The sequence below is a fragment of the Schistocerca cancellata genome, chromosome 4 (genome assembly GCF_023864275.1).
Source record: "Schistocerca cancellata isolate TAMUIC-IGC-003103 chromosome 4, iqSchCanc2.1, whole genome shotgun sequence".
Taxonomy (NCBI): domain Eukaryota; kingdom Metazoa; phylum Arthropoda; class Insecta; order Orthoptera; family Acrididae; genus Schistocerca; species Schistocerca cancellata.
This window is the reverse complement of record NC_064629.1, coordinates 808,136,350-808,152,952: the sequence shown is the minus strand read 5'-3', so window position 1 is coordinate 808,152,952 and position 16,603 is coordinate 808,136,350. Positions and strand designations below refer to the sequence as shown.

The 16,603-nt window shown below is 42.9% G+C and overlaps 1 protein-coding gene across 2 annotated transcripts in view; it reads left to right on the top strand.

The window, feature by feature from the left end:
* The window catches only part of LOC126184766 (protein zyg-11 homolog B-like), a 236,926-nt gene extending 220,552 nt beyond the window's left edge, over window positions 1-16,374 (top strand). For both annotated transcript variants that reach the window (XM_049927317.1, XM_049927319.1), the window contains exons 12-14: window positions 5,570-5,699; window positions 14,700-14,850; window positions 16,187-16,374. In XM_049927317.1, coding sequence (XP_049783274.1) covers window positions 5,570-5,699; window positions 14,700-14,850; window positions 16,187-16,341 — 436 coding nt within the window. In that variant the 3' untranslated portion in view covers window positions 16,342-16,374. The remainder of the gene's footprint in view (window positions 1-5,569; window positions 5,700-14,699; window positions 14,851-16,186) is intronic.
* The last annotated feature ends 229 nt before the right edge of the window (window positions 16,375-16,603 follow it).

Genomic DNA, 16,603 nt, shown 5'->3' with positions numbered 1-16,603 from the left:
GAATGCAATACTACTTTTCTTATTTGTGTGCTCCCCAACTGCTACTAACATTTTCAGTGTAGATGCTTTTAAAAGTTTTGGGTCCACAATGGAGGACCAAGTGTCAGACACAGTGGCTTTTTCTTAACTTGACATCCTGAGTGCTTCGTATAAGAGGATTTTTGAATCAAAACTTAGGCTCACATTTCTGTGAAGCCTTCTGTGGTGCTTAAATTTGGCAGAGCTTACCCACTTCCATTTGCAGTTCGTGAGGCTGTTTAGGCAGAACTTGCCAGATCTCAAGAGCAAGGCTTTATTTCCCTGGTTTCCTCAATTCAGTAGATAACGTCTATGGTGGGGATGTCATTCAAAAGCCAGATGGTTCATTATGTATTTGTGATGATTTGAAGTCCACTGTTAATTCCCATTCTGACATTGGTCTATATCCACTGCCTCACCCAAAGTAGTTGTTGACTGAACAGTCTGGGGCCACTATTATTCAAAAACAGATTTAAAGGATGCTTATCTCCAGCTAATGCTTTGATGCTTCATATCAGTTTTAAATAAGCCATTTAGCTTATCTTGGTGCAATCACTTGCTGTTTAGGGTTGCAAGTGCACCCACATTTTCCAAAAAATATGTAGAACTACTGTGTTAATTATTAGATTGACATTAGTCTTAAAGAGTCAATACATGCTGAATGTTACAAGAATCCTGAATCCCTTTTAAATGGCTTCAGGAAAATGGTTTATGTTATCGGTTGGGAAAGTGCAGTTTCTTTGCCCGAAGCATCTAATACCTGGGACACATTCTGAGTGATATATGTGTGCGTGTGGTAATTTCGACACAGTCATAAGCATGCCAGCCTCTACTAATCTTAAACAGTAGCAGTCCAGATAAAATCACTTATTATACTACTTTTACTCCCCAAGTAGTGCAGACCATGCACCCTCTCTGTCAGCTGAGCAAGACAGGTGCCAAATTTGTGTGGTTAGCCACCTGTCAACGGGCTTGTCAGTGCCTTAAGAATAGTCTCTAGACAGCACTGTGTCTGATGTCATAAATGCCAGGTATACCAATGACACTGGTGACAACAGACATGAACCATTACAGCACCGCAGCAATTTTGTCCCACAAATTGTCAGTTTGTTCTGAGTGCCGAATTTCCTTCGTCTTCAAAACATTAAATTCTGCACAGCTCAACTACTCCCAAATCAAGGAAAGGCTTAAGCGATCATTTATGGGCTCAAGAAATTTGTATGGCAAGAAGTTCATCCTGTTGACTGACCATGAACGATTGATGTCCTTGTTCAGGCATTGTTCTAAGCTCCCGGATGGGACAGCTTAGCACCTGCAGTGCTGGGAATTGTTCTTGAGTGGGTACCACTACGAAATCCATTTTTGCCCCACTGCCCAATACACCAGTGTAGATGCCCTGTCCTGCCGCTCTCTTGACTTTGACATGGAATTCAGTCACCGGAAAATTGTTTTTACCTGGATCAATGCCTACAAATGACCAAGGGTGAGATTCCAGTGATGGCATGATATAGCCTCGACTTCCTAGATTTTGTTAGTGGTCTATGAAGGGTGGCCGGAGCATATTTCCTGCCAGGCTAACTTGGTTTTTTGAAATTATTTCGTGCTACACTGCTGGCTCAGTGTCATGCAGGGCATCTTAATGTTAGCAATGGAGGACTCTGACTACCGGGTTGTCATAGAACCCCCACTATGGTTCGACATTCCCCAGCTCCTTCATGTGTCACATTGAGAGATGATACAAATGAAGGTATTGATACCGATATTGAATACATGTGCCACTGGTACTGTGCTTTCTCCCTCAACCAGAGTCCCCAGCACAGCGTTTTCTGTGATGGCCCCATCCCAGTCACCCTTGCGAGAGGGTCCACATCAATTTTACCTGGCTGTTTCCAGGAGCTACATGGTTGCTGGCAGTGGATGCCCTATGAAGCTTCCCATTTGTGGTGTGCTTGCCATCTGCCAGAACCCATACAACCATCTCGAGAAAATTTTCGCTATGGAGTGGGCACTTTGTGCACTGGTGTTGGACATTGGGCCTCAATTTACATCATCTTGGTTCCAGGCCATGATTTAATATCTCCGTTAGTGGAGAATATCAGTAGAGCATCAGAGGCTTTGCAGATCATGAGCAAGGAACGCTGCCAGAGGTGTTAAATGCGGGTCACATGGGCTGAACCAGTGATAGCCACTGGCAAAGCAAACTGCCATTGCTCAGTCTTGTATAGTATTCTGTATGTGTTGTTTCCAGTCACACCTAGCTCCTATATTGATACTTGCCTTACTCTGGACCTTGACTTTCTGGTTATTGTTCTTGGTGTTTATTCAGTGCTCCACTCACACTGAATTCAGCTTTGTTTGTGGCTTACGCATTTGTATGTGGCACAGACATTCTGCCGAAGACAGACTAGGTTCTCTGATATGTGAGTGGCTTAAAGACTTTTTAAGTAACGGAACACAGTACATTGTCCAGCATCATGAGTGTTAATCAGAAACAAGAGTATCATCAGTAATTCCTTGGTGAAGAGTGATAGAACCTCACTTGTCCTCTATGGAGGTATAGATCTGATGGATAGGGTGAACAGCAATCTGTGACTGTTTGCTGATGACGCAATAGTGCACGGTAAAGTGTCACCATTGAGTGACTGTAGGAGGAGACAGGGTGACTTGAACAGAATTTCTATTTGGTGTGTTCAATGATATCTTGCTCTAAGTGCAGAAAAACTAATGTGATTCAGATCAGTAGGTAAAACAAATTTGTAATGTTTGAATGCAGTACTAATGGTGTGCTGCTTGACACAGTCACATCAATTAAATATGTAGGTGTAACATTGCAAAGCAATATGAAATGGGATGAGCAGATAAGGTCATTTGTAGGGAAGGCTAATGGTCAGTTTCTGTTTGTTAGGAGAGTTCTTGGAAAGTTTAGCTCATCTATAAATGAAAACACACATAAAACACTTGTGCAACCCATTGTTGAATACTGCTTGAATGTTTTGATTGCCACAAGGTAGGATTTAAGGAAGACGTTGAAGTAATTCATAAGTATGCTGCTAGATTAATTATCAGTTGGTTTAATCATCACTCAGGTTTTATGGAAATGCTTCGTGAACTCACATCAGAATCCTTGGAGGACAGACTGCATTTTTTTGTGTAACATTATTGAACAAGTTTAGAGAACTGGCATTTGCGACTGACTGCAAAACAATTCTGCTGTCACCAGTATACATCTTGCATAAGGACTGCGAAGACAAAATAAGAGAAATTAAGGTTCATACAGAGATACAGAGGCATACAGGCAAACGATTTTTCCTCCACCCCATTTGTGAGTGGAACGGGAAAGGGAATGACCAGCAGTGTCCCATGCACCCAATGTCTTTTTTTAGACTAGCATTGGGAGGTAAGTTTGCTAACCAAAAACAGAAGCTCTACAATGTTGTTAAGCAATAGGACTATATTTTGTCCCCAAATTTCTAGTTGTTGAGCCTTCTTCTATTGTTTATGATTCTGATGTCTTCCAGATTAACTTTCAACATTGCTATTTCAAAGACAGCTGAGGTTAGCTTAGATGAGGTAAAGTCACCATTTCTAAAACTTATATTCTCAAGAGAGAAATGTATGAGTCATATTTTGAGCAATTGCTATGAATAATATTGTTACCCAGACTGCAAGACATAATCCCAAAATAACATTTTTGTTACATTATTGGAGACACAGTTCTGCTCAAAGTCCTTCATAGGTAGCAACTATGCAGTGGCATGACAAAATGTATCTTCTGAAGCTTTGCATGTAGTAATGTTCATGGTATTCATTTCTGTATCATACTGGATAGGTATACCATGATTTTTGTCCATATATGAGGCACTTAAGTTCCATCTGATAACACCTGCACACAAGAGTGTGCAGAAATTAATCTGTTAAGTAGGACTTAAGTGTAATTTTGCTAATCGTCCACTGTAGCCTGTGAAAAAACCCAGAACATCTTCTCGTGGAATGAGTAGGTTCTAATTCACAAAGATTATGAGATCCAGTTGCAGTTGACATTCAACATATTAAGAGTATATCACAGTCAGTTGTGTATATTTAAGCTACCTTCATACTGCGAAAGACATCAGCTATTTGGAAATATCTGTGGTGTTCTAGAAGCACTGAGATATAGAAAGCAAAGAGAGTGATTAGATTAGATTAGATTAGATTAGATTAATACGTGTTCCATGGATCATGAATACGGCACTTCGTAATGATGTGGAACGTGTCAGGTTAATAAAAGATGTGTGTACAAGATATTACATTACACAAAATAAATGTTTAAGTTGGTGTTTTTAAAAAAAAAATCTAAAAATTCAGCCAATGAGTAGAAGGAGTTATCATCTAGAGATTCTTTTAATTTATTTTTAAATGTTGGTTGGCTATCTGTCAGGCTTTTGATGCTGTTTGGTAGGTGACCAAAGACTTTTGTGGCAGCATAATTTACCCCTTTCTGTGCCAAAGTCAGATTTAACCCTGCATAGTGAAGATCATCCTTTCTCCTGGTGTTATAGCTATGCACACTGCTATTAGTTTTGAACTGGGTTTGATTATTAACAACAAATTTCATAAGTGAATATATATACTGTGAGGTTACTGTGAGGATCCCTAGATCCTTAAATAGATGTTTGCAGGATGACCGTGGGTGGGCTCCAGCAATTATTCTGATTACACGTTTTTGAGCAATAAATACTTTTCTACTCAGCGATGAATTACCCCAGAAAATGATGCCATACGAAAGCAGTGAATGAAAGTAGGCATAGTAAGCTAATTTACTGAGAGTCTTATCACCAAAATTTGCAATAACTCTAATAGCATACGTAGCTGAACTCAGACGTTTCAGCAGACCATCAATGTGTTGCTTCCAGTTTAACCTCTCATCAATGGACACATCTAAAAATTTTGAAAATTCTACCTTAGCTACAGACTTCTGTTCAAAGTCTATATTTATTACTGGAGTTGTGCCATTTACTGTACGGAACTGTATATACTGTGTTTTATCAAAATTTAAAGAGAGTCCGTTAGCTGAGAACCACTTAATAATTTTGTGAAAAACATCATTTACAATTACATCACTTAGTTCTTGGTTTTTGGATGTTATTACTGCACTTGTATCATCAGCAAAAAGAACTGACTTTGCATCTTCATCAATGTGGAATGGTAAGTCATTAATGTATACCAAGATCAGTAAAGGACCTAAGACCGAACCCTGTGGGACCCCGTACTTGATCTAATCTAGTGTTTTTCAGAAAGGGAATTGGCTTGCAAATAACAGGATGCACGTCAGCTGCCGCTACAACTGATCAGAGTGTATGTAGTATAGATTCTATTAAAGTGTACTTCAAGAGTCCACTTAAATATTTAAAATACCATAATTGCTATATGTGGTTACTGAGATAAGGAATATAATATCCATTTATTTGCATCTAATAAAAATCGTTTTGTCTAACACCTTTCAAAAACTGAATCCATTTATTGGCAATACTGGGAGTTTGAGAAAAATATTATCTTGAAATATTTGTTACAGAAAGCTTCTACATTCTTCTCACATTGATGTAAGCTACTTTGCTGCTGGAATAGTAGCTCACTTAGCAAGTGATGGGGGTGAGTTGTGGACTGTTGAAACAGTAACAAGGCAGGAGCTTTTAGAAGAACTTGTAAGTATTGCTATACTTATGCTGAACAAAAGAGACATTTAAATAAGCTAGAATGTTACTGTTTTGTAACCACAGTGCTAGAACACAAATCTAGCAGTTATATTGAAATATTTAAATATGTTTGTGGAATAGTGTTTGTAGAGGGAAAGAACTACACAAGAAATCAAGTTAAGAAGAAAACTTACTTCAGTCTAAAAAATTTTGTGATCTTTTTCATTGCTTTTGAAGGAGAATTTTATTTGTTGGTCCATATTGGTTCCACAGCTACATATTGTTTTCATTTCATAAAAAAATACTGCTGCTCACATTACATTTGTTCATTAGTGGTGGTCTTCAGAGTAGTCCCCATTTAAATCGGCACATGTTGTGCTCATACTTAACACTGCTGAATTTATTTCTCCATGTTGTTTTCCATGAGGCTGTTCAGGAACATCTGCTTTTACATTACAACAAAGCACAATAATACCTACATAGTAAACTGCTTGTCCCCTCTCACTGAGTTAACTGAGTTTGATAAATTTGTTAAAGTATAGTGATGCAGTGCCAGGTCAAAAAATATGTACTAATACACTATGACAAATAGTTTCTAAGTAGTGTGAGCAGTCTTGTTTCAAATTTCTAAAATCTTTCTATCAAATTAGAGTTCGAAAAACACTGTTAGTCTAGTGTTAAGTTTTTCTAGTAAGTATGTAAAAATCTTTTGGCCTACTGAAATTTTATGTTACTTTGCATCATTTAGAAGCAGATTGTGGGTGTCATCACTTTGCATGTGAACATATTCTGGGTGTAGCTGGTTTGATATTTTCTGCACTAGATTGTTCAATCCACTGTACAATTCAGACTTGTGAACTTTCTCATTACATTTGTGTGCTGAGTATGTCTTTATGTGTCCTGTGTGATTCTAATTGTGTGCAGTGAATGCTGATGTGCTAAAGAGTGCCCTGTTCTCCACATTAATGTATTTCTATGTGGAGATGAATTGGATGAAGAGTGCGTTACATCCAGAACAGAATCATGTCCAGACTGGTATTGACACGATTCATTCTTTACCTGTCTGACATCTGGGAAGAACATGTACATCCTTTGACCTGCATCACTGGTATCTCATTCCCACTGCCATACACCACAGTCTAGTCTTGCAAGTGCCATTTATTATGATAGTTGTTATCTTCTCTACTTGTTCTGGGTCTTGATTACATAACCAGCACCATATGGTCCTGGTACATAATAGTTACATTAATTGGTTATATTCACAGATTAGTGACAAGCAGTGAGTCTGCTGGCGAGGTTTCAAAGACGCCTGTGAGCCTTATGAATACTCTCCTCTGAGCCCAGTATAACCCAACCTTGCACTTTATGACCACACATTGTATTATCCATGTTCCAACAGTACCACTGTTCTCGATTGTCACAATTTTTTGCCCACACAGCTGTGCAGTCTAGCTTGTGTGAATATCATTGCTTATCACAATGGACTCTGTCACTGTTTTTTCATGAGTAGTTACAGCCTTTATGAGTAGTTACAGCCTTTATCTCAGATGGTAAATGTTACTGTGGATCTTGTGTTAATGTTTCTGTAGGTGGACAGTGTATATGTCATTCGCCTTGGGAAGGCCAACAGCCAGTGATGTACTTCTCATCACATTAAACAGTACGACTTTGCTACTCTAAGGATTCCTGGTGCATCCATAAAACTTAAGTGATGGTTGAAAGTAGTTAAAGTGTATTCTGCTGCGATCCTTTAAAAGATCTCCATATATTTCTTATAGGTCCAGTTCATCTTTCCTCCATACATGATTGTCTCAATACATTACACACTTCATGAACTTTGTTTGTCAACTTGTTGGCTCACGAACCATGCAGTATGTTAACTCCATTGGTGGAAATGTAGTGGTGTCCTCTGTTGGGGTAGCTTAACCATGGCAGGAAATGCTGTGTTGTTTAAAAAGTCATAGCCTCTTCACTCCTAGTCAGCTTAAGGTCATACTTGATCTCATTATGGGTACCTTTTATTGCAGAATGCATTCTGCAGGCTCCATTATTATCATTAGACAATAATGTTTCAATTGTGCTATTTTCCACTGAGTTTTTTTTTTAATGTAAATGTTTCTGAGTGGTTGCAATGTGGAGAGTTGTCTCACTGGTTGTGAGGCAGGCCATTGATCTCTCATAAAGTTGTAAATACACTAGCATGTATCCCATGATGCTTCATCTGTGATGTGTTGAGCATATAATGGAAAGTTCATGAGGGTCATGGGACTCTAATACTTTAGATGGAAATAGATTTGCGTTCAAGAGGAGGGGTGTTGAAATACCCTTCTGGCCATACAGGTTTAGTTTTTTACATCTTGCCCAAATTCTTAACACAAATGCCAGAATGGTTCTCTTGAAAAGAGTGTGCCTAGTTTTCTTCCCCATCCTTGTCCAATCCAAACTTCTACTCTGTCCATAATCACTTCATCATCAACAGGACATTAAAGCCTAATTTTCTTCCCTTTCTTTAGTGACATGATGTAAGGCGAACTTCTAGTATGTGTTTGGATTACCCGATATTATCTAACTACTGTTTTGTTCTTATTTTTACTGTTTAGTTTCTTGTTGAACTCTGCCTTTTCTGTTCTTCACTTCCATTAGGATTAGATCATGGCTTTATCTTTTGTACCATTAACTACAAAGTGTATCATATTATATGCTATTCATTTATGCTACACTGAAAATTAGGCCTAGAATACTTGCAGTAGCCACCAGAAAGATCGCGGGAGGCGCACATCGGCACAGTGTGTCACGGACGGTAGTTGCCGCAAGTAGAGTCCCGTCCACCAGAGGGCACGCAAGAATTTGGCTGCGACCTCTGCCGGCGGAACAACAACAACAACTCAGGCAGCACGGGCCGTGCCCAGTCAGTTCACATCGGGCATGCCTAGGAGACGGTTCCCGGTCTACGCTATGTGAAGTGCGACAGAAAACGTGAACCGTGTTACAACACAATTAGCGACGAGTAGGGCCATTCTTTCGCGTGTTGCGTCGTTGTTCCGGTTTCGCAGCTTATCCACGGCATGGAGGATTTAGTGCGGGTTTTGGTTGAGCAGCAGACGGAGCTCATGGCCACCATGAAGAAGTGCTTCCGGCATTGCTCTCCACGCAGTCTGCTCCAGCGCCGTTCCCTCATCCCTTTCCCCTGTATGACAAGACGGCGGAGGATTGGGACGCATATGAACATCGCCTTCGGCAGCATTTCCAGGCGTTTCATGTTGCTGATGCAGAGGTATGTCATGTTCTTTTCTTGCCTTGGACATCTCCCTCGCTGTATCAAGTTTTGCGGCAGCTAGCGCTGTTGCAGGAACCCTCGTCCTTGTCTTTTGACGCATTGTGTTCATTGATGTCTTCATATTATCGCCGCCGCATGCATGTTGTGGCGGCTAGGGTCGAGTTCTATCAATGCAAGAAGCAGCCCCATCAGTCTTACCAGGCATGGGCCACTACTCTGCACGGTCTTAGTCGCAAGTGTCATTTTGTCACGGAGCAGTCGCGAGAGTCGTACGCCCACATTATGGTGCGCGACGTCATTGTTCGTTCGGCCCATGATAGGGAGGTCCGGCAACGGGCCCTGCAGTTAGAAGACCCTTCCCTTGAGGAAGTCCTGTCCATTGCTCAATCGTATGAAGTCTCTCACACCACAGGTCAACAGTTGGAAGCGTGGTGCGACGTCGCGGCAGTTCAGGGCGGCGCGGCCGCGTCACTGTGTCCAGGGTGGACGACGTGCGAGTGGTACAATCCGGCCGTTACGGCCGCTCCTGCACGGCGCGTAAACAGAGTTTCCGCCGCCGGCCCCCGTTACCGTCCTGTGCGTCATGCTATATACATCATGTTCAGTCAGAGTGCCCCCAGCTTTGGGCCATTTGTCGCAAATGTAATAAAAAGGACATATTGCTAAAGTTTGCCGCTCAGCCTCAAAAGAATCGAAGGAAGCAGGTACAGAGGACATGGACATTGACATTCAGGAAGTTTCATCAGGCCAGGCTCCCGACGCATCGGCACACAAACTCTTTATCGAGGTGTCGGTTCAGTCGCTCCGATTACAACTGCAAGTAGATACGTGCGCAGCAGTTTCTTTGTTGAATGCACAAACTTACTCCGACCTTGGGTCGCCCCCGTTGGCATCAGTTTACCGGCGTCTACGCGGTTATGGTAAACAGTTCATTCCTCTACTGGGTCAATTCACTACTGACATGACTTACAAATCAGTCACTCTGCCTATTACTTTTATTGTTGTCAGTGATGCGAGCTCCGCTAACCTTTTTAGCTTGGATGCCTTTCAAGCTTTTGGTTTTTCTATCGCTGACACCATACAGTTGGTCTCCGACGATGTTCCCTAACAATCATTGGAATCTTTGATCTCTGACTTTCCGGATATCTTTGAGGAGGGCCTGGGGCGTGTTTCAGACTTTGAGGCTCAATTAACGTTGAAGGCGTTGGCTCGCCCGCGTTTTCTATGCACGAGGCAGATAACCTTGGCTCTCCACCCTCAGGTTAAAGAAGAGCTAGACCGGCTGACAGCCATAGTGGTCGTTCTTCCCATTTCTTCGAGTGAGTGGGCTTCGCCCCTTGTTATTGTCAGGAAACCCTCGGGAAAATTACGTCTTTGTGGCGATTTCAAGGCCACCATTAATTCCCAATTGGTGGTGGACACCTATCCTTTGCCTCGTGCTGATGAATTGATCTTCGCCATGGCGGGAGGCCAATATTTTTCGAAAATCGATCTTTTGGAGGCTTATCATCAGATACCACTTGATGAGGACTCCAAACGGCTGGCAGTCATCAATGCCCCGTTTGGCCTTTACCAATACCAGTGGTTGGCCTTCGGAATATGCAGTGTCCCGGCGATATTCCAGCGTTATCTTGAGCATGTCACGTCGACAATTCCTCATTGTATTAATTACCTGGACGTCATCATTGTCACAGGCCGCAGCACGAAGGAACACTTGCACAACCTTCGCACCCTCTTTCTCAAATTCAGGTCTGTGGGCTTGCATTGCAACCTGCGTAAGTCAAACTTCTTCCAACCGTCCATTGAGTATGTGGGCTACACCATCTCTCGGCACGGCGTCCAGCTGCTGGGAAGTTTGGTCCAAGGTATCGTCGATGTTCCGCGGCCAGCGTCGCTGAAGGAGTTACAAGCTTTTTTAGGCAAGATTGCCTATTACCACTGGTTCATTCCCAGGGCTTCCAACATAGCCCACCCCTTGTACTGCCTTCTGCGCAAGGGTGTTCCTTTTGATTGGTCACCTGCATGCGAGTGAGCGTTCACCTCGTTGAAGGGCCTCCTCACGTCAGCGCCTTGTTTGGCTACTTTTGACCCCCATAAGCTGTTGGTCCTGGCTACAGATGCTTTGCAGTATGGGGTGGGGGCGGTCCTGGCCCATCGCAATGCGGATGGTTCCGAGCAGCCACTGGCGTTTGCATCTAAAACCCTTAGTCCCACACAGGCCCATTACTCCCAGGTGGAAAAAGAGGCTTTGGCCATTGTCTACGCTGTTACCAAGTTTCACCCTTTCTTGTATGGCACGAAGTTTCAGTTAATCACTGACCATAAGCCGTTAATATCGTTATTTGGCCCCGCCTCTCAGATTCCGGATAGGGTGGCCCACAGACTACAGCGCTGGCCCTTGTTCCTCTCTTAAGTACCATTATGACATTCGTTTTCCCCCTACCGGACAGCATGCCAACGCAGACGCTTTTTCCCGTCTTCCGGTGGGCCCGGATCCTAAGTTCGATCGAGAGGAGATTATGTGTTTTCATTTGGATGTGGCGTCCCGCCAAGCGGCTGATGGCTTCCTGATCACTAGTTCTAGAGTCGCCAGGGAAACGGCAGTTGACCCAGTTCTCCGGCAAGTAGTTCGCCTCATTCAGCAGGGGTGGTCATCCCGTCCTCGAGGCCGGGCCTCGGACCCTCTTCGTAATTATTTTGTTCTACGAGACTGCCTCTCAGTCTTGGAAGGAGTTCTCCTTCTGGCTACCGATGATACAGCTCCTCATGTGGTTGTTCCTGCAAGTTTGCGAAGGGAAGTCCTCACGTTATTACATGAGGGGCACTGTGGTGTTTCCTGTACTAAAACCTTGGCTTGCAGACAATTGTACTGACCCGGTATTGACAGAGAAATTGAGCACTTGGTGGCCGCCTGTTCCCAGTGTGTGAGCCAACAGGCATCTCCCAGGTCAGCGTTCTCTTCATGGCCGCCTGCAACCCCCTGCATAGGAATGTGTTCACATTGATTTTGCGGGCCTGTTTCTCAATGGCTTTTGGCTCATTGTCATTGATGCTTATTCCCAATTCCCATATGTGGTTCGCTGCTCCTCAACCACTTCAGAAGTTGCAATCCAGGCACTAGCAAAAATCTTTTCTGTGGAAGGTCTGCCAGTCACCCTGGCCTTGGACAATGAACCTCAGTTTATTTCAAAGACCTTCCAGGATTTTTGTAGGTGCTTTGGTATTCATTATGTTTGCTCTCCCCCCTTTCATCCACAATCAAATGGGGAAGCTGAGCGCATGGTGCGCACTTTTAAGACGCAGATGAAAAAGTATGTGCACGAATTTCCTGCGGACGAGGCGTTGACATTTTTCCTGATGGCATACCGGACCATACCAATGGGAGAACACAGCCCCGCAGACCTCCTCCACGGGCGCCAACCTAGGACTCTGCTGCATCTCCTCTGGCCTGGTCCTTGCCAGTCTTCACAAAACGGAGTACCTAGCTTTCCACTGGGTATGCCGGTCTGGGCACGTGGGTTTGGTCGCAATCCACGTTGGATACCGGCGGTGGTCCTGCGCTGAAATGGCCGCCGGCTCTATACGTTGCAGGCGGGGGACCGGGAGGTACATCGTCACCAAAATCAGCTACGTCCACGTTTGGGCACCGACTCGCCGACCCTTCGGGCACCGGCTTCCCCATTGCCGGCACCCGTGTTGGTTTCTCAGGGGACGCTATTGCCCCTCCCCCCTGTGACTCCGCTGCACTGCGATGGTTCTCAGCCTTGGCAGCCACCAGTAGCTCCAGCACCGGCATCACCATCGTTAGAGATGCCCCAGTGAGAGCTGGCCCCCCTCGCAGGCCCGGTTTCTCAGGAGCCTGGTTCACCTGTGGTTGTCCCTTCCCCGTAATCCCCGCCACTGGGTCTTGCCCCTCCCGAGGTGGACCAGGATCTGGAGTTCGACAGCTTGTCTCCCTTTCTGTCCTGGGCTCTGGTGGTGGGACGACGGGGGCCTCTTCATATGGGTCACTTCCAGCCGTATTCGAAGGTTCCGGCTCGAGGGTTGGCAGATCCCCTCGACTCCAGCCTTCCGATGGACATGGAGGTCATCGCTCCTGCACGACGCTCCACCTTCTGACGCAGTGGATCACAGTGGCTTCACCCCCTGAAGGAGGAGGAGTGCAGTAGCCACCAGAAAGATCGCGGAAGGCGCACATCAGCACGGCGCGTCACGGACGGTAGTAGCCACAAGTAGAGTCCCGTCCACCAGAGGGCACGCGAGAATTCAACCGCAACCTCTGCTGGTGGAACAACAACAACAACTCAGGCAGCAAGGGCCGTGCCCAGTCAGTTCACATCGGGCATGCCTAGGAGACAGTTCCCGGTCTACGCTATGTGAAGTGCGACGGCAAACGTGAACCGTGTTACTACAATACTAATTTGGAAAATAAAGTTGTTGTAAGGTTGCTGACGTACCTCACATGATGTTATCAATTATTTTGTGCTGGTAATTTTATATCTGCCATACATTCTACGGCTTGTAATCTTCAAACAACAAAACATTTTCTATTTGAAATTACAATTAAATGGACACCCTAGCTGCAAACAGGTGTTGATATACTTCATTGGGGACATGTTGAAAATGTGTGCCTTGACCGGCCATATTTTAATTATATATGACAGTAGTATCTGTTCTCGAAAGAATGGCTTCTCGGCCATTGACCTTCTTGTGTGAACGCACACGCTATGTCCGAACTCATTCCGGACTTGGTAGATTAATCTGCCACGAGTAATGAGTATGATGGGGAAACATCTATTAGACACACTACAAATGTAGTGGTGTGGACATGTTGGGAATGTGGGTCTCACGGGGAGCGTGCAAGGGATAAGTCCCTGCAGGCACTCTATCCTCTGTGCCCTCTGTGGCTCAGATGGATAGAGCGTCTGCCATGTAAGCAGGAGATCCCGGGTTCGAGTCCTGGTCAGAGCACACATTTTCGACATGTCCCCAATGAAGTATATCAATGCCTGTTTGCAACTAGGGTGTCCATTTAATTATCATTTCATTCTAGCAAAGCTGCATGGTCATCAATGGTAACTGTTCTTTCGGGAACAGATACTACCGTCATATATTTTCTATTTGTATGCTTCTCAGTACACATGATAGTTTACTTATGTTGTTCATTACTACACTGAAGACAGCCTCATTGTTTTCTTATTTCACATGGTCAGGAGCACTATCCACTCGGGTTAATGTGGCAAACTTTTTAAACAAGCAGTAGTGACATTGAGATTTAATGTATCAAAGTAAAACTGTTATTATTAGTTTTTTCCATCTTCAGAGGGTGCTGTAATTCTACAACTGTACTCAGTTAATGAAATTGGCTTCATTATTGATTATTAATTCTGCGACTGGTTTTGGCCTTTACAATCAGGCCATTTTTGAATGGGTTTGAAGATTGTGCTGTTGAGAAGCAACATCCAGGAAAAAGATGCCTAACTGTAAATTCTGAAATAAGTCATGAACTTAATAAAGTATCCACTAGCAGCCGAAATGGCTTTTCATTAAAAGTTGTGTCAGCTTTAAATATTTATAATATTTTCCCTCAGAAGTTTTTCTTAGAATACTGATTTGGTTACTTCACTTTGCATAGTGCTAAATTGTGCTAATGTTTGTGAAACAGTTTCTTATATTGCTTGTCTATTGTGCAAAAACTAGTGACACAATAGAAATTGTTCTTTCAATTTTAGGAAGAAGTTGTAATAGACTGGGAAACGCCAGATGGGGAAATGGTAGCTTATCGATCATTTCAACCATTTTTCCCGTTATTGAAATGTTTTGAGACACATCAAGTTCAGCTGTGGGCAGTGTGGGCCATACATCATGTTTGTACAAAGAATGGTAAGTTTATGAAGATAGAAGACAATCTTTTTTCTTTTCCTTTTTCTTGGAAATACTGCGTTTATTGAATGCATGTTTTCTGACAACTTGATAAATCATGCAATCAAGGCCTTAACTCCGTTGATTGGGTTGATGGAATGATTCCCTCCTCCCTATGTATGTGTTCAGACACTTTATTTCTATGTTGGTTGTGACTATTGTCCACAATTTGATTGATACTGTTTGTTGTTGATGGAAATTTTATGTGGCTTATCCAATGAGCTTACAGTGGTACCTGATAATTTGGTGTCTGCAGTTAGATTTTGTTTGGCATATCAGCAGTGATATTCTTTGGAAGTTACCCACTCAACTAAATCAAACTGATTTGTGTGATATTATATGTCAGTTCTGAAAACTTTGGCTATTAATGTTACTGTAAGTAATATCTACATATTAACACTTTATACTTGATCCACATCATGAACCCATTATTGTCCACATTTTTATGCCTGTGCCAGATATGTGTGTTTTGGTATAAATTCACCCTGCAAATTCATGAAAAACATCACCATTGCTGTACTTCTTGTCAGTCCCAACCAGTTGGAGCTATTAGTACATTTTCTGTACCATACTAGTTACCAACAAATTTGCTTAGTCCCAATATGAAACACCCTAGAACCAGTCCTCTTGTAACACAATGATGTGCACAGTGTAAATACCCTCCCTCGCTGTGCCCCTTAAAATTAGTTTTTCTGTATTGCACAAGTGGGAACTGCTCCTCTATCACATCTTTCAGTTCTGCAATCCTCCCAGCCTCAATCTCCTGCACTCTGCCCACCATCAAACCTTGCCTCCTTCATAACAGCGTACTCTTATTTCTCAATCTCCCCCCCCCCCCCTCACACACACACACACACACACACACACACACACACACATAAAAAAATGTTAAGTCACTTCAGTTATATTATTAAGTTTCTGTGTGCATTTTGATGTATTTCTTTAACTCCTCACAGTATATAAGCTATCCTCTGATATGCTCTAATATTGTTGCGGTCTGCAACTGTCTTGCCCTCCTCCCACCTCATTTGCATCACCGGACATGTTCTCTCTGCACCTGACTTCTACCCTTGTTTCCTGTATCTCTCTTAAGTTTCACCGCTTCCTCACCGCACTTCTTCCATATTCACTATACGAGATTCGCTCATCCCCCCACCCCTCCACTGTCTCTCTCTCTCTCTCTCTCTCTCTCTCTCTCTCTCTCTCTCTCTCTCTCATGCGTTTTATGAGCTCACCATCAAAAAGTGAAAGAGTGTATTTTGTAATATTTTTCATTATTTCTTTCATTCTTTTTCAGCAAAAAGGTACTGCCCAATGTTCATTGAAGAGGGAGGAAAACAGATCATACAGAGCTTGCTGGAAAACCCATCAGTAAACTTCAAAGTGAAGTTTATTTGTGAGAACATTCTGTATGTACTGTCTCTGGAGAAGCCAAAGAATGTCTATATGTAAAACAAATCACAAATAAATTACTTACAATATTAATTTCTTCTTCATTAATATGTCATTTTCAACATTTCGGCTCTTAACTTGTATTACTCCACAAAAACAACAGTCCATGTTTATATATATGACTCTCAACTACAGGAAGGAGACAGCATCATTTGTTCATGAAATGAACTTGTATGCAACTTGTGCATAATATGTGTGTGCATAACTGTTGTTTTAAAATTGACTTCTTGACTTCTAGAGTAGCTCACAATACCAACATGGA